The sequence below is a fragment of the Pelophylax lessonae genome (genome assembly GCF_965119305.1).
Source record: "Pelophylax lessonae genome assembly, chromosome: 4".
Classification (NCBI taxonomy): Eukaryota; Metazoa; Chordata; class Amphibia; order Anura; family Ranidae; genus Pelophylax; species Pelophylax lessonae.
Genome location: NC_138771.1, coordinates 653098953 through 653117795, shown reverse-complemented (window position 1 = coordinate 653117795; position 18843 = coordinate 653098953). Strand labels below are relative to the sequence as shown.

At 44.6% G+C, this 18843-nt stretch overlaps 1 protein-coding gene across 1 annotated transcript in view; it reads right to left on the bottom strand.

The window, feature by feature from the left end:
- Positions 1 to 3180: 3180 nt before the first annotated feature.
- Positions 3181 to 18843, bottom strand: part of LOC309554368 (proteinase-activated receptor 1-like) — a 29310-nt gene continuing 13647 nt past the window's right edge. Inside the window, exons 2-3 of the mRNA XM_082256032.1 lie at positions 9306 to 9365; positions 3181 to 4332 (exon numbers count right to left, since the gene is read on the bottom strand). Of these exons, the coding sequence (XP_082112158.1) occupies positions 3314 to 4207 (894 nt within the window). The 5' untranslated portion in view covers positions 4208 to 4332; positions 9306 to 9365 and the 3' untranslated portion in view covers positions 3181 to 3313. The remainder of the gene's footprint in view (positions 4333 to 9305; positions 9366 to 18843) is intronic.

The following is an 18843-nucleotide window of genomic DNA, read 5'->3' as shown; positions in this document are numbered from 1 at the left end:
CTGTGTTCTGTGTTTATTTTTTATTTATTTTTTACACTTTTTTGGTGAATGGGTAGGGGTATGATGCCTTTCACATGGTGGTGGGGGTGGGAGCTGAGGGCCCCCTTGTTAAAGGAGGCTTCCAGATTCCGATAAGCCCCCCACCCTCTGACCCCCACAACCACAGCTCAGGGTTGTCGGGAAGAGGCCCTTGTCCCCATCAACATGGGGAAAAGGTGCTTTGGGGGGCACCCCAAATCACCCTCCCTATGTTGAGGGCAAGCAGCCTGGTATAGTTCAGGAGGGGGGGGGCGCTCGCTTGTCCCCACCCCCCCCTCTCCTGTCCTGCCAGGCTGCGAGCTTGGGTAAGGGTCTGGTATGGATCTTGGGGGGGACCCTACGCCTTTTTTGTTTGTATTTTGACGTGGAGTTCCCCTTAAAATCTTTACCAGACCCGCGCTGCACCCCATCTTTAACATTGGCGTCTATGGGAAATATTGAACAGCTTGACAAGGTGCTGCACACTGTCTTTAACATTGGTGTCTATGGGAAATCTTGGTTAGCTTGGCATGGCACTGTTGAAGAACTATAAGTGACAGGGACACAAAATTTGGGGAGCACCGAGAGGGGACCCAGGACTACAACATATCTATACATTTTAAAAGTGGGGTATGCCTGTACACCACACTGACTGCACTAAACTAACTCAACACACTATCCACTAACTACCTGCCTAACCTCTGTTATAACACACTATACACGGCTGCCGTGTCAGCAGCAGCCTTATATAGTGTGGGGTGTGGACTTAGCCCTGGATCCATGATTGGCCAAAGGCACCCTGCCTTTGGCCAATCATGGCTCTGACAGGACATTGTGCTGTGATTGGCCAAAACATACAGGTCAGGTGCATGCTTTGGCAAATCATCAGCAATCAATGCACTGCAACAGCGCAGTGCATTATGGGGAGCTCATCGGCGGGCGAACTTCCCCCTGAGTGTTCCATTTGTTTTTGTGTTCGGCAAACACATGAACAGTTGCTGCTCGAGTCTAACTTACGTTCGACTCGACCATAAAGCCCATCCTTACTTATAACCCTCCCTTACTCTATCCTTTACTCTATCCAAAATGAAAAAAAAAAAGTTTTGCCTATAGTTCTTCTTTAATTCCTCTGCTATCAGCATGAATCACTTCTGACACATTTTCCTGACACCAATAAGAAAAATGGTGACGGGAGGATTTCCAGCTGGTTGACAGCCTCAGCTCTGTTCCTACACTGTTTGGAGGTGGAGGGGAATCTCTTCTCTTTAATCAGCTCTCCTCACGAAGCTCTGCAGAATGTAGCTTCAGGTCTCCACTGATTTTTTGATAGAGAGCCAATTATTGAAAAAATTATTGAAAAAAAAAAAGAGATTTCTTTGGATTTAGTGTCTAAAAGGTGTACCTGTGAAGTTTCAGCTCTGTAGCATGTCCAGAACCAGAAAAAAAAAAGATTGTTTGCCTGAGAATTGCAGTAGAGCAGGGATGGGGCTCCGCTCCTGTCACACCTGGCCGTTTTTGTTGCAGGCGTTTATTGGGCTTTTTTGTGGACGTCTTTGGAGGCAGGCATGACATCTGAACTTCTGTGTAGGGGTATATATACACACACACATATATGTATATATACACATACACACATATAGGTGTGAAAGTAACGGAACCCTATGCCTGCGCTAATGAAATTATTTGCAGGGATGTGGCTCCGCTCCTATCACACCTGTATGTGTGTATGTGTATATATACATATATGTGTGTGTGTATATATACCCCTACACAGAAGTTCAGATGTCATGCCTGCCTCCAAAGACGTCCACAAAAAAGCCCAATAAACGCCTGCAACAAAAACGGCCAGGTGTGACAGGAGCAGAGCCCTATGCCTGCTCTATTGCAATTCTAAGACAAACAATCTTTTTTCTATGGTGGTCACCCTGACATGGAAGAGTTTGGTCACCCTGCCATAGCAGTCAGAGTCAGTTCACCCTACACTACACTACAGTCACCCTGACACTTAACACTTTCCCTACAGAAATTAGATTATTGAATCTAACTATAGTGGTATATAGTACCCTAACTACACTAGATATCCCTTTCCTCACACTAATAATTGCTAAATGACACTTTGAAGCAGGAGTAACAGAACTGCTTCCACTCTCTTCCACAGCCCCTGTATTACAGTGCTAAAGATTTGTCGGGGCTATGTTATATACTGGGGGGCGTATTCACTAATGTTTCTGGTCCAATCACGGGCTTTTAAAGCCCAGTTCCTGTCCCATTGCATTTTGGTCGGTTCTAGTTGCTGAATTCCGGACTTTTTCCGCAAAAAGTTTGGAATTCGGCCGAATTTCGAACAGTCAATGTTCGGGTCGAACCGATGGTCGACCCGAACCGTTCGATCATCCCTACTCCTGACATGCCACATTTGGCATATCATTTTTTTTGGGGGAGAGCGGGTACCTAGATTTGACAAGTACCTGCTCCCACTTCCACTCGAGCTGCCTAGGCACAGGTCCCAGAAGATTGCTCAGCCATTTAGGATGCGCAGTGTGACTCACGCATGCACAGTGCGTACCCAGCTGGGAAGCGGCAAGCTGTCACAGCTGGGTGCCCACCAGGGCCCGGACAAGGGGTGGGCAGGAGGGGAGGCTGGCCTGTGTGCAAGTGTTTATTGAAGGAATGGGGGGCGCCTGCCCCTGACCCTAATCTTAAGGGAAGGGGGCGCAGTTTGGCATCTATGCCCTGGGCGCTGTATGACCTTTTCCCGCCACTGGTGCCCAAACTAGTGACGCCCCCACAGCGGGGAGAAAAGGGAGGGAACCGAGGCTCCCACTGGCCACATCGCTGGATCCTGGGACAGGTGAGTGTGAGTTTATAAAAGTCAGCAGATACACTTTTTGTAGCAAAAACTGGTTGAACTCCGCTTTAAGCTGCACAGCAAAATAATAATGGTGCTAACAAGCCCTACGCTAAACGAGCATTAGGGATGCCATACAATTAATAATTTTTCAAAGCTTCATTCATTTATTTTAATATATTCTGATTATTTATATTAGTTTAGGAAATACTAAGCAAAAAGGAAGCGCCACAATCTATTTACTAGTTAATGATAAATTACAAAGCAACTAAAATAGTTCATATCATTTTTTAAGGCTTTGCAAAAGTTCACTGCATAGGACAAAAAGCAATATATAAAGTACAATAACCCAAAGTAACCAATCAGAATTGAACTCTGTATGATGTATCCAGTCAAAAATTGGATTGGTCGTTGTGGCCTACTGCCCATCACTTTTGCTTGGGAGTTTCAGAAAGCCTTTTCCCGATAAAAGGTCACCTCTGTGAGTTCCTCTTTGCCTGTTAGGTCTGAGTGTTGTCTTCTTGGTGGGCGATACTCTTTCTTACGGCGTAGCAAGCTGTAGATGTATCTCTGACATTGGGAGGAAGCCAGATAATAGATAAGAGGATCCAGACAACAGCTGATGCTGCAGATAGTGGAAGAGAGGGTGTAGGCCCCATACAAAGAGTCATCATCATAATAAAACATCTGAAGATAATAAGAGAAATGAAGGACATTGGTGGGGCCAAAACACAGGACAAACACACAAAGGACAATTACGGTCAGGTAGATGGCTCGTAATCTCTTGCGTGTATTATTCATCTTTATTGTACTGAGGCTGTGGATGGTTCTGATGTAACAGAACGTTGTCACGGTTAAAGGTAAGAAAAATAATAAAGATAAAAGAGTGGTGAAATAGTAAAAATAGAATCCCCGTAAATCTTCACTATACTGCACGTCGTAACAAGTTGTGATATTTATCTCAGAAATAAACATGGTTTGTTCACCTAAAAGTAGAGGCACGGTGCTGGCCAATGAGATGACCCAGATGACACCACAGACCAACCAGGCTCGGTTTACTGTGCGCCAGGACAGGGACCTCACCGCGTATGCTACTGCAATGAAACGGTCCACGCTGATACCTGTCATGAATAGGATGGAGCAGTACATGTTACAGTAAAATGCTGCCATGACAAAGCGACACATTCCTTCTCCCATCAGCCAGTTGTTTCCTGAGAATCGGTAGATGATGAGAAATGGCAGGACGCTAACGAAGAGGACATCTGCCATGGCAAGGTTCAGCATGTAGACCACTGCCGGCTTCTTGACCTTCATCTTCACCAGGAACATGACGAGCGCCATGATATTGAGAGGAAGAGCCACGAGGAACACCACAGTATGGATGGATGGGATAAACTTAGTGTTCTTCCAATTTACGATGGATAACACGCTTTCTGAAGTTATTCCATAATAAAAGTAATATGTGTCTGAAAAATAAAAAAGATTTGATTCACAGAAATTAAAAATTAAATAAACGTAGCAGCTATATATTGATTAACCACTTGCTGACAGTGCATTGCACATATACAGTGACAGTGCGGGCCAGCTGTGAAGAATCATGTATACACAGGGCTTTTTTTCAGCAGGAACGTGAGGGAACGCAGTTCTGGCACGTCCAGCGCTGAATGTAATAATGGCATTGGGTGCTGTGGTATGCTGGAGGGTCCATTGATGCTGGCTGCTGGGGCATCTATTCTTTCTGGGGGAGGGGGGGGGTGTAATCTATTGTTGATGGATGGGTCTAGTGTTGATGGGGTTGTCTTATATTGCTGACGGGTAAATTGTTGCTGGGAGGGATTTACTGTTAAGGGAGGAGTCTATTGTTGCTGGCTGCTGGAGGATCTATTAATGCTGGCTGCTGGGAGATCTACTGTTGACTGGCTGGTAGCGGTTGGACAATGATAGGTCTCTCAGCGGCCAATGCTGGCTGGTAGGGGTCTATTGTTCCTGGGGTGGACCTGTTGTTGCTAGGGTGTATTTTGTTGCAGGGGGTCTGTTGTTGCTTTGGGGATCTGTTGTTGTGGGCGGGGTCTATTGTTACTTGGCAGGTCTATTATTGCTAGTTCCACGGTATCTATTTTACTTACAAAGGGGGGTATAGGAATATGGACTTTGTTAGATGTTATTGCCCAAAAATGATTAATTGTAGTTTTAATCCTCAATTGACCTAGGTGGGATGCATTGTCAGTCCTCTGCTGCTACCTCTCTTTTTTAAGATGCCTGTATATAGTAGTGATTGACTGATATCGTTTTTTTAGTGCCGACACTGATACCGATATTTTGGTCATCGGATATCGATATCGGCCGATATTGGCCGATATTTTCGGACATTTAAAAAATTTATTTTTTTAATTAAAAGATACTGTGGTGGAGGGATCTGGGGGTCTAAAAGACCCCAAACCCCTCCTCTGCACTTAAAAGCATTCAAAACACTGTCATGTACCCGGGAGTCCTTGAACCCAAAGGTTCCTTGTTTCGTAGCTTGTAGCCTTACCTGTTGTGCCACAGAGAAGCTCTGGAGTTTCAGCAGTGATTTTTCCAGCCTGATGCTTGCCTTGGACTCACTAGCCCCACCTGATGTCAGCTGCGAACAATGTACAATTTAACCAGCTGTGAACAATGTACAGTTTAACGAGCCTTTAAATAGCAGCACTTCCTGTTACTGAGTGCCCGTTTGTTTTGGAATATCTTCCTGGGTGTGCTGCTTGCTCTTTGATAGACTTTCGTGTATGAACTTTTGCCTGTATTCTTGACCCCCTCTTCAGCCTGCCGAATCTGTACTTCACCGCCAGCTTGTGTATGACTTCTGCCTGCCTGACCATTCTTTGGATTTTGTTTGGATACCGCTTTGCCCGATCTGTTGCCAGCCTGATCTCTCTGACTACGCTTTCGCCTGAATCCTCAGCACTCAATCTCCACTTCGGACTTTACCTCACAGGTACCTAACAAACGCCAACTTTGGCATTTTTTAAATATTTTCCTGCCGAGTACCCGGAAGTGATGCCATGACATCACTACCGGGTTTTTTACATGGAGACCAGATGGAGCAGAATGCGGCTTTGGTCTTCTCTTCGGCGGCCGTGCAGGAAGGATACCCGGGTCTACTGGTGGGACGGGAGACCCGGGCGAGCCGCAGAAGGCACTGGGAGGAGGGAGACGTCCCCTCCCTCTCCTTGTAATGACAGCTGAGCGGCTTCTCAGCCGCATCGTTTGTCATTACAAGACAGCCGACCGTCGGCTATGGACGTCGGTACCTGGTGATGCCTCTAGCTGCAGGAATCACTCCGGTACAGCACTTTCCCTAAATATCGGCAATTTCAGTAACCTCAGGGGCCGATTCCGATATATATCGGGGAAAGTGCATATCGGCCCCCGATATATTGGCATAGTATATAGCAAATGTTCGTAAAACGACTTTTGAGTGCATTGTGTTATCTGATTTTATGGATACATATAAGAAATACTTTGATGTATGTATATTGATTTTCTGTTCTATATTTTTTCTTATGTAGAAATTGTGTGTATGGTTTTGAAACCCTGAAGAAGAGCAGATTGGGCGCGAAACATGTCGGGCTGACTGTAACCCCATATTGGACTCGTTGCCATGATGTTGGTTGCCCATCAACACTGATACACAGGAATTTCCTAATTCAAAGGGATTAATTCTACAATGAATCATTTTTGGGCAATAACATCTAATATTTAGGACATCGGTCCATGTGTATAAAAACATTTTGAATGTATTTGTCTTCTTATAGATATTGTTTTTAAAGGTATTTAAATAAAAAGTGTACATTTTTTTTTAAACAAACTGAAGTCCTCTGTGGGGTTGTGTTGTGTCATCAAAGTCCATATTACTATACCCCCCTTTTTGTATCAAATTGTTTAGGATGAGGCACAGATTTATCAATTAATGTCCACAGTGCCACTCTGTGGAGACATTTAAAGCGGTTGTAAACCCTAGAAACATAAAAAAAAAAAAAAACCTGCAAAACAAAGGCATAATGGGCTAGTATGCATCGCATACTAGCCCATTATGTGTAACTTACCTTAGAACGAAGCCCCGACACGGACCCCCGGACATCGCTGCAGGCGCTGCCATGACCCCTCGCCGTCTCTTCCGGGTTCGGCGGCTCCGGCGCGGTGATTGGCCGGAAGAGACGGCTCCGGCGCGATGATTGGCCGGAGCCGCGATGACGTCACTCCCGCGCATGCGCGCGGGGGAGTGATTTTTCCGGCAAGCTCCCGGCAAGTTAATTGAAGGTCCACCCGGACCTTCAGAGCGCATGCGCCGCTCGCGTGAGCGGCTGCATGCACTGTAAATATCTCCTAAACCATGCCGGTTTAGGAGATATTATTTGTACCTACAGGTAAGCCTTATTATAGGCTTACCTGTAGGTAAAAGTGTCAAAAAGCGGGATACTACCGCTTTAATTTACCATCTATTTTACTTAATTTCTTATTATCAATAACCAATTTCAATACAAATTACTTAGCGCCATAAAAATAATACTTGATACTGTTTTAAAGAAAGGGGTGATGCTGGGAGTTGGTCTAGGGGGTGGAACCAACGGACAGAACTTGGAGATAAAATAATTAAAATACTGTAAGTGTTAAACAGAAAAGAGCAGATAAATAGGTAGCTATGAAAACCAAGGTCTTTGGGTCTAACTCTCCTTGCTCAAAAGCCAGGATATCTTTTAGTGTTGAAACAGATGTCATGGAGGCGACATATCACCTCCAACTGCCTGTGAACTGCCACGGTGGATCACTTTTCAGATTGGTCACAAGGGCTGTCCCCAAGTGTGAACGAGGACTCATTTTTTTTCAGCTGATTATTTCCTTAACTCTCCTACAGTGAGTTACTCCTATGCATTGTTGCCAGTTATCTCTAAGGAATTAAAGAATCCCTCTCCTCTATTTTGTGCAGGACTAAAGGGAAAGGTTATTGTAGTCTCGTCCTAGGGTGAAAGGGCTACGTCTTCATAGATACAGTACATTTTCTGCATTCTTCCTGGTATGACATCACTTTCAGTTCACGTTCCTACAGGCTCTGCCCTATGCATTGCGGCACACACTACTTGACAACACCTGATGAAGTCACGTGGTGCGGGAAGCCAAGAGTAGGGCCAAGCCTGTAGGAGCGTGGACCAGAAGTTACATAGTAGGTTAGGTTCAATAAAGACAACAGTCCATCCAGTTTACCTGTGAAGGTGTGTGTGTTTGTGTAGACAATCATTTCCCATATCCCCGTATACTGTGTTTTCACGTCCAAGAGTCTTTTAAAACTATCCTTCTGACACCACCGATTGTGGAGGAGAGTTTTACATCCTTACTGCCCTGACAGTGAAAAACCCCCTACGCAGCTTAAGGTTAAACTGTTTCTCTTCCAGTCTCGTGTGGCCCCGTGTCTTCTTACACTCTCTGGGATCACCAGTGATCGTCATACCAGGAAGAACAATACCACGGATAATACCTGTTGATTTTATATTAATGTAAGCAGCATTTTAGAGTGAAATTAAGCACATTTTAAGCACATTACACTATTGAGCCATCTTCTCTTTCCCCACATGTTATATGAGCATCCGACAGTACATGGGCTAAACGCTCCTAAAGTGACAACAACCCCATTACTGAGCAGGAACTTCTAGGTGGACAAGAGTACCCTAGTGAGTGGAAAGACACACTTCAGAGGCACCAGAGATCCCTGGGAATACAACTCTGATGTGAAAAAAGCTAGCTGGATATGACTACACATGAGTGTATATTACATCCATAAGCATTGTGCTGATTGGGAAGAAGAGGTTTGAAGATTACTTGAAGCTGAAAGCCACACTTACTCACTTTATATGAACTGTCAGCACACGGCAAATGTTTTGATGGCTTCAGCTCCCCTTTGGAGGATTGGATTCTCTCTGGGTTCTCTGTAAATTAAACACTTTGGTGTTCATAATCTAGGCACAGGTAAGCTTGAAGGAGAGGGACATTCCAAAGGAAAATGAGTTTCACATTTTGGATGGAAAGAAAAACTGGTTCTCAAGAAGTTAGAAATGACTGTACACCAAAACTGAAACAACCATCCCTAAACAGACACCTCCAGCCATAGAACTCAAGCTATTGACACATGACCCATGCATAATGACATTGGGGAAGGGGATTATGTAATAGGAGGGGAGGGGTGGGGTGGGTTACAAACTTTCACACCTCCTACCCTATTCACCATATGCCTTGACACATTTTATGGTGATTGGATTAAGGTGAGTTACCACTGTTGATATAAATACTGGAGTATGTTCCTAACATTTTTTAGAACTGAGGGATCCATTTGCATAGACAAGTGAAACATTTGCAGCACTGCAGAATTATCAGCTACTAAAGAAATTGACAATAAGCTCCTTACCGTAAAAATCTGGTGCCCATTCAGCTGCAATAGATGTGTTGAAGTCAGATGTTGGATCACCTGCCAAAAAATATAATTACAGTTTCATTTACAGATTATGCCAAAAAAAGTGATATGTTATTTATGTGCGTTCGGTTTCAGTCTTCTGACATGTTGCCAGTGATAATGCTTATGTAGTTTTGTACATCAGGAAATAATATAAGATAAGATAAGGAAGAGGAAGAAGAAAATAAAAAAATATATACTAAAAGTCTAAATGTTATAAAAAAAATAACCAATTAGAGCCCATTCACACTGCCGCGACTTGTCAGTCTGACAAGTCGCGGTATGTCGCGGTCCATTGAGTAGTACAGGACCCGTTCTAATAGGAGCAACACGAGTCGCTCCGACTTAGAAAAAGGGTCCTGTACTACTTTGGGGCGACTTTGGAGCGACTTGCATAGACTTCCATTATGTGAAGTCCCTTGCAAGTCGCGCCGAAGTGGCGGTGCACAGCGGTGCACGCGACTTCACAAGTCGCCCCCGAAGTCGTGCCGCTTCAGTGTGAACCGGCACTTACTCTTTAATATAGTGTTTTATTCAACCGTACCACCACACCAGGTTAAAAACTATTCTTTACCCTAGCTGGGCAGGCTTTCATTGTTTTATAACACTTCCTAGATAGCAGAAGGGTAAATAGACAATGACAAGAGTCGTAGGGATCCTTCACTATATTTAATGCTCAATTAACATGTAGCGCTACTCCAGTAGAAGCCGCAGGATTACTGTCTAGGTCTTCCCAAAATTCTGCCTCGCAGCCAGTCACCCAACAGGCTCATTCACTCTTTCGTTAAGGACCATATTTTTGGAGAACTTGGATAGGGTTTCGGACATGTATCTGAATGTTCGAATTAAATAGTAAATAATTTAGTTGAAATCCTTTAAGTGGGGTTCCACTTTAATTAAAAACAATAACAATGAACAATTCCTTTAAATATAGCGTCTGGGGGGTCCCTTTAGTTTGCCTGCAAAGTGGCGCATCTGTAACATACAGTATATAGAACCTGGCGAAGCAAAAATTACATTTCTAAAAAAAAAAAAAAGAGTCAAATCACATTTAAATTCACTCCCAGTTGCAATTGCCAGTACCCAGCTATTAAAAGGGGAGGTGCCCCCCCTCCTAAACACTACCAGGCCACATCCCCCCAACATGGGGAGCCGGATACTTTTGGGCAGGGCAGGCTCTGCCCCCCCCCCCCCCCACCCCAAAGCACCTTGTCCCCATGTTGATGGGGACAAGGGCCTCTTCATGACAACCCTGGGCTGTGATTGTAGGGGTCTGCGGCAGGAGGCTTATCTGGAAGCCCTCTTTAACTAGGATGCCCACATGTGAATGCATATGGGGTACATTGTACCCTTACTCATTCACCAAAAAAAGTGTCAAAAATAAATAAAAACAGTGCACAGGTTTTTGACAATTCCATTATATTAAAAAAAGACAAAAAAACAATGCCCCCTGATGTAAATCCATCACCCACCACGACGTCCGCCACACCTGAAATAAAAAAAGCTCCATCCGCGAGGACAGCTGACTGTCAAATGCCTCCTCCACTGTTTGACAAGGGCCTCTTCCCGACCACCCTGGGCTGTGGTTGTGGGGGTCTACCGGCAGGGGGTCAATTGGAATCTAGAAGCCCCCTCTAACAAGGGGGCCCCCAGATCCACCCCAGCTCCCCTTCAAAATCCATACCAGACCCTTATCTGAGCATGCCCCCCCAACTGAACCATACCAGGCCACATGCCTGCCATCTTTGATGGGGACAAGGGTCCCTTCCTGACTACCCTGAGCGGTGGTTGTGGGGTCTGCAGGCAGGGGGCTTATCAGAATCTGGAAGCCCCCTTTAACAAGGAGGCCCCAGATCCTGCCCCCCCCCCAGGTCCCCTCCAATATCCATACCAGACCTTTATCTTCATCATGATGCCAACACCACTGCCAGACCCAAAAAAAAAAACGCTCCGCCTGCAACAAAGGCTAACTACCTACTGCAGGCTCCACCATTTGCCAGTTCTTATAGAGGTAAGGGGTGGAGCCACCTGGCGGCACAACCGCCTATTTAAGAACTGTCAAACAGTGGAGGAGGCATTTGACGGTCAGCTGTCCTCGCGAATGGAGCTTTTTTATTTCAGGTGTGGCGGGGCATCATGGTGGATGAAGGAGTTACATCAGGGGGCTTTGTTTTTTATTTTTTTTAATATAATGGAATTGGCAAAAACCTGTGCACTGGTTTTATTTATTTTTTACACTTTTTTTGGTGAATGAGTAAGGGTACAATGTACTCCATATGCATTCACATGGGGGGCTTTGAGCATCCTAGTTAAAGAGGGCTTTCAGATAAGCCTCCTGCAATCACAGCCCAGGGTTGTCATGAAGAGGCTCTGTCCCCATCAACATGGGGACAAGGTGCTTTGGGGTGGGGGACAGAGCTTGCCATTCCCAAAAGCATCCGGCTCCGCATGTTGAAGGCATGTAGCTTGGTAGTGTTTAGGAGCCCCCCCTTTCCTGGCCTGCCAGGCTGCATGCTCGAATAAGGGTCTAGTGTGAATTTTGGGGGGACCCCATGCCATTTTTTGTAAATTTTGGCATGGGGTTTACCTCCAAATCCATACTAGTTTATTTTATTTTTTTAAATTAGCCTTAAAATCCAATTCCCAAAGAGCCTGGTATGGAATTGAGGGGAGGGGGGGGCATGCAATTTTTTATTGCTGGCATTGTTTTGATAACATTTCAGTTGTCAGTGAGGAAGTCTGCTGACAGCTGATGAGTCATTGGTCAATAAAGGTGCTGCGTACAACTTCCCGGGCAGCTGCTTGAGGCCCCTTTCACACATACGGTCCGTTCAGTTTATCAGTTCAGTCACGTCAAAATGTATCAGTTTTCCATCTGTTTTTCATCCATTTTTCATCCGTTTTTCATCAGTTGTCATCCGTTTTTCTTCAGTTGTTATCCGTTTTTCATCCGTTTTTCGTCAGTTATCTGTTTTTCATCCGTTGTCATCCGTTTTTCGTCCGATCCGTTTTTTTGACGGATGAAAAATAGGGCAAAAAAAACCCAACATTGACGGAAGCGGATGAAAACGGATGTTAACTGATGATCATCAGTTGTCATCCATTTTTACATAGAGATACATTGATGTCCGTTTTTCATCCGTCAACAGATGGATGAAAAACTGACAAACGGACAGCATGTGTGAAAGGGGCCTAACAACCAGCTATTCTTCACCCATAATTAAAATTGGTCGATCATTTTTTCGACCAATCCGAATTGAAATCATTCTGAAAATTTGGAATTCATTAGCAAATTTATAAACAAAACGAAATTTAACAAATACGAAACGAAATTTAATAAATTACAATACAGAGGAGGGGGTGGAGAGCTGCAGCTATTGCTCTTATACACTGTGTGAGAGCTGATTGGAGGAAAGAGACACACCCCCCTCCACACACTGTGTTCTGAATAGCCAAGCTGTGTGCTGAGCTCTCCTCCCCGACACAAATTTATCTCATGTGTCCGGAAAACTTCTCAGAAGTGATTTATGCTGATAATAGAGGAATGAAGCACCAGAGAGAAGCCACACTCAGAGCTTAGACAGGTAAACACTACAGATATATGTGCTTTGTTCATAGTTACATAGTTACATAGTTAGTGAGGTTGAAAAAAGACATCAGTCCATCCAGTTCAACCTATGATGTGTGTGTGTTTGCTTTTAACCGTACATTGTATACCCCTGTATGTTGTGGTCTTTAAGGTGTCCATCTAATAGTTTTTTGAAACTATCAATGCTCCCTGCTGATACGACTGCTTGTGGAAGAGAATTCCACATCCTTACCGCTCTTACAGTGAAGAACCCCTTACGCACTTTAAGGTTAAACCGCCTTTCCTCAAGTTTTAGCGAGTGGCCACGTGTCTTATTGTATCTCCTTTCTCTGAATAGTTTGTTCCTTATGCTCGGGTCACCAGTACAGTATTTGTACATTGATATCATATCCCCCCTCAATCGTCTCTTCTCCAGAGAGAATAGGTTCAGTGCTTGTAGTCTTTCCTCATAGCTGATGTCCTCCATTCCCCTAATTATTTTTGTTGCCCTTCTCTGGACTTTCTCCAGTTCCAGCACATCCTTCCTGAGGACCGGTGCCCAGAACTGGACAGAATACTCCAGATGTGGCCGGACCAGAGTCTTGTAGAGTGGGAGAATAATCTCTTTATTTCTGGAGTGAATCCCCTTTTTTATACAACCCAGTATTCTGTTGGCTTTGCTTGCGGCGGCTTGGCATTGCATGCCACTGCCAAGCCTGTTGTCTACCAGTACCCCCAAGTCCTTTTCCATCCTAGACTCACCCAGAGGTTCCCCCCCTAGTGAGTAGCTTGCTTTCTGGTTTCTGGCCCCCGAGTGCATTACTTTACATTTTTCTACATTAAATCTCATCTGCCATGTAGTTGCCCACCCCATTATTTTGTTCAGGTCCGCTTGCAAGGTTTCCACATCCTGCATAGAAGATATTGGCATGCCTAGTTTAGTATCATCCGCAAATACTGAGATTGTACTAGATATCCCCTCCTCTAGATCATTTATGAATAAATTAAACAGGATTGGTCCCAGGACAGAACCCTGGGGGACCCCACTTTCCACACCCGCCCAATCCGAGTACTCCCCATTAATCACCACCCTCTGTACTCTCCAATGGAGCCAGTTCTCTATCCAGGTACTCACCCTATGGTCCATACCTACCTTCCTTAGTTTGTACAGTAAGCGTTTGTGGGGAACAGTGTCAAAGGCCTTTGCAAAGTCCAGATACACCACATCCACAGGCTTACCTTTATCTAAGTGGCAGCTCACTTCATCGTAGAAGGTTAATAGATTTCATAACTGAGGTTTATAACCACTTTATTGGTTATTAGTGACTGCTACTGGCTTATCTTAATCTATGGCACATATTGATTTGTGTATTTATGGATAGGTGGATAGGTGGTAGCCTGATCTAAACCAACTCAAGTCTGAACAAACACGGGCTGACAAAGGTAAGTTGTATAACCACTTCTGGACTGGGAAGGATTTGTCCCCTTAATGACCAGGCCATTTTTTGCGATTCGGCACTGCGTTAATTTAATGGACAATTGTGTGGTCGTGTGACTCTATACCCAAATAAAATTTTGCCTGCAAAGTGGCGTATCTGTATCATATGTTCTTTTCTTCCTTACAAACAGAGCTTTCTTTTGGTAGTATTTGATCACCTCTGCGATTTTTATTTTTTGCGCTATAAACAAAAAAAAAAAAAAAAAATTTCTGAAAAAAAAAAAACAATATTTTTCACATTCTGCTTTATAACAGTCCCAAAATAAATAAATAAATAAATAAATAAAAATAAAAAAATTTCCTCCTTTTAGGTCAATTTGTATTCTGCCACATATTTTTGGTAAAAAAAAAATCACAGTAAGCGTATTTTGATTGGTTTGCGCAAAAGTTTTAGTGTCTACAAACTAGGGGAAAGATTTATGCCATTTTTATTATTTTTTTTTATTTTTTTACTAGTAATGGCGGCAATCAGCGATTTTTAGCGGGACTGGGACATTGCGGCGGACAGATCGGACCCCTAACTGGCATTTTTGACACTTTTGGGGGTACCAGTGACATTACTACAGTAATTAGTGCTAAAAATATGCACTGTAACTGTAATAATGACACTGGCAGGGTAGGTGTTGATCTAGGGGTGTTCAAAGGGCTAGATGTGAGCCTGGGGGGGGGGGTTCTAACTGTATGGGGGAGGGACTTGTGAATTGAACACAGAGACCTGTATTGCTATATAGAGGGATCACAGGCGCTCTGTGATCATTCCAGAGAGAAGAACGGTCAGCTGTGTTTACAACAGCTGACCGTCCTTCTCTCTCAGCGGGGAACGATCGCAGGTACCGGGGCAATTGGTGCCGCCGGTCCCGTGAATCGGCATCCTTGCTGCCGAGTGGGGGAGGGTGCATGCTGGCGGCAGCGTGCGCTCGCCCCCCCAGGACCGCTCCTGCGAACCGCCATACAGGTACAACCGAGCCAGCCTGCCGCAGTATATATGCAGGGGGCAGTCGGGAAGCGGTTTAAATGCGGACATCAATAGAACAGAAAAGACCAGTAAATGTCTCCTGCGCTCAAATGTTACATATAGGCCAGAGAGGCATTGGCTATATCGTTGGCATCTGAAGTCTTGCTGCCCTCTCAGGATGATGGGTATCCACACAAACTGAAAGCAAAAAACAAGAGAAGGGCGCACCGACCTATTGCAATACCATAAAATATTTATTGGAAAATTGTTAGAACCACATCATGCATTATACTCACAAGAGTACGCTATGTAAAAGCAAAAACCAAAAGAGTACCTTCGGCTAGCCAGAGACAGCAGGACCATGATCCTTAGTAATGACAGGTAAACTTGAAGGTGTCCATAGGGCTAACGTGTTTCGAGGAAGAACTCGCTTCCTCAGAGCCATGGGGTTCTCCCTCGAAGCACGTTAGCCCTTTCAGTTTGCCTGTATTTACTAAGGATCATGGTCCTGCGGTCTCTGGCCAGCCAAAGGAACTCTTTTGGTTTTTGCTTTTACATAGCGTACTCTTGTGAGTATAATGCATGATGTAGTTTTAACAATTTTCCAATAAATATTTATTAAGGGTGCGCCCTTCTCTTGTTTTTTGCTTTCAATAGAACAGACACAGATGTCTCAAAAGTGTCATCCATCCCATTCAGTTTTCGATTTAGTAGCCAGTGCTTTAAATGGGCCGGTATGCACTGGTACTCAGTACCGCCACTTCCAAATATGGCTCTTGAGCATACCGCCACCTCTCCGTGCGCCTTAGCGTACCAGTACGCTCATTTTGGACATCTGCGCCCTCAATTGCCCCCCCCCCAAGAATATTTCCCACTCCAGAGCCAGACCTGTCACCACCAGTGAGTCCCCCTGCTCCGGAGTCCCAGCCCAGGCCAGGGGGGGTGCTCTGTGGGGACCCTGATGTGGGGTGGGGAATTTATAGGCTATAATAGAGTACCGGCACCTCTTTTGGGCCACTTAAAGCACTGTTAGTAGGTGATCTATTCATGGATCCCCTGCTGAACAGAGAGGATAAAACCCAATTGAAAGGACCCCATGTCTGTAACTGCTGATCTCCTGGAATCTTCACACAACAATTATAAGTTTACTCTAAGTAAAATCCAGTGATCAGCAGTTCAAAAGACAGAAATGCCTTGGTGATTAGATAGGTCAGTGGAGAATGGGCAGACTGGTTAGAGATGATAGAAAGGCTACAATCACAGAGATAACTGATCTTTACGACTATGGTGAGCAGAAAAGCTTCTCAAAATAGTGTACCTTCATGCCAGGGCCATGTTTACCTATATGGGGATGTACGGGTGTTCCATGCATCCACATGCAAGCAGTCCTTTTGATGTCAATTGGGAAGCAGTGGCTGCACAGACACAGCTGCAGCTCCATATTTGAAATCCGTGTGGGTGCAGGTTCAGAGGGTGTGGGTGTAGGTGCATGCCCCCTAACTCACATTGGCTGCATTTGGGGCCACGCACTTGCATGTGCACTGGTTTTGAAGTGTAAGCTATTATGAAATTCTGGAATTCCTGGTCACAAAAGCAAATGGCTGCAGAATGTAGCATTGTATCATTAACCGGTTCCCGACCGGCCGCCGCCTATTTACTGCGGCAATGTGGCACTGGTGCGTAAATCGACGTAGGTCGGCAGCGGGGGCTCCGATTGCCGCCCTAACACCCGCGATCACTCCTCGCTGAGAGAGAAGGACGGTCAGCTGTTGTAAACACATCCGACCGTCCTTCTCCCTGGAATGATCACAGAGCGCCTGTGATCCTTCTATATAGGATCACATGTCTCTATGATCATTTCAGAAGCCACGCCCCCCCACAGTTAGAATCACTCCCCTAGGCTCACATTTAACCCCTTGATCACCCACAATGTTAACCCCTTCACTGCCATTGTCATCATTACAGTAACAGTGCATATTTATAGCACTGATTACTGTAGTAATGTCATTGGTCCCCCCAAAAGTGTAAAAAATATCAGTTAGGGGTCCGATCTGTCCGCTGCAATGTCGCAGTCCTGCTAAAATTCGCAGATCGCCGCCATTGCTATTAGAAAAAACAAAAATAATAAAAATGACAAAAATCTTTCCCGTAGTTAGAAGATGCGATAACTTTTGCGCAAACCAATCAAAATACGCTTATTGTGATTTTTTTTTACCAAAAATATGTAGCAGAAAACAAATTGGCCTAAAATGTTAAAACATTTTGATTTCAATTTTTTTTTGGGATTGTTATATAGCAGAATGTGAAAAATATTGTTTTTTTTTTCAGAATTGTCGCTCTTTTTTTGTTTACAGCGCAAAAAATAAAAATCACACAGGTAATCAAATACCACCAAAAGAAAGCTCTATTTGTGGGGAAAAAGGGCATCCATTTTTTTTTTTAAGTACAACGTCGCACGACCACGCAATTGTCCGTTGAAATAATGCAGTGCTGAATCGCAAAATATGGCCTGGTCATTAAGGGGGAAAATCTTCCAGTCCAGAAGTGGTTAAAATAACAGAGTGGGTAACTACGTGGCAAATGAGGTTTAATGTGAAGAAGTGTAAGGTATTACACTTGGGGACTAAAAACATAAAAGCACAATACAATTTATGGGGGAATCAAGAATGGAGAAAGATCTGGGGGTCTTAGTAGAAGATAGACTAAGTAGTAGCATGCAATGTCAAGCTGCAGCTGCCAAAGCCGGCAGAATATTAGCATGCATAAGGAAGGGGATGTATTGACAATGATTTATGATGAGGGACTAGTGTTGAGCGAACACGGACTGTATTATTCGTGTTCGTACCGAATAATTGGATTTTTGTTACCCGAACACGGACACGGACACTTTACTGTATGTTCGGGTAAAAAAATCCGTGTTCGGTCGTTTTATTTCCGGGTTTTGCATGTTTTGGCGCTCTTTTCATGGCGGGCTTTCAACAGCCAATCAACAATCGTTTAACTGGTGTGCCTTAAGCTATCCCAGCCATGCCTGCAAATGTATCAGTAGCTGTGATTGGCCGTCTGAAGCATGTGACCAAGTCTTTACAAGTTCCAGGCAGCCGCAGCGGCGTCATTCTGCTGCTTAGATCAGGGACAGAGCACCCATACGTGCTGGCTGCTGATTAGGGAAAGACAGGCAGGAAAAACAAATTGGTGTCCGGATAGAATTGAGGGACAGGTCGGAGTGTTTAGGCAGGGCGAGTTGTAGGCATTTTAGGGATAGAGTCTGCTGAATTATAGGGTCAGTGTGTTCTACAAACTACAATCGACATTGCTGTGTGGGGTGGGGTCTGCACTTAATCCTGATCTACGATCTCTTCTCAATCCTGTTAGGGAGAGGCTGCTGCTGAATTATAGGGTCAGAGTGTTCTACAAACTACAATCGATATTGCTGTGTGGGGTGGGGTCTGCACTTAGTCCGGATCTACGA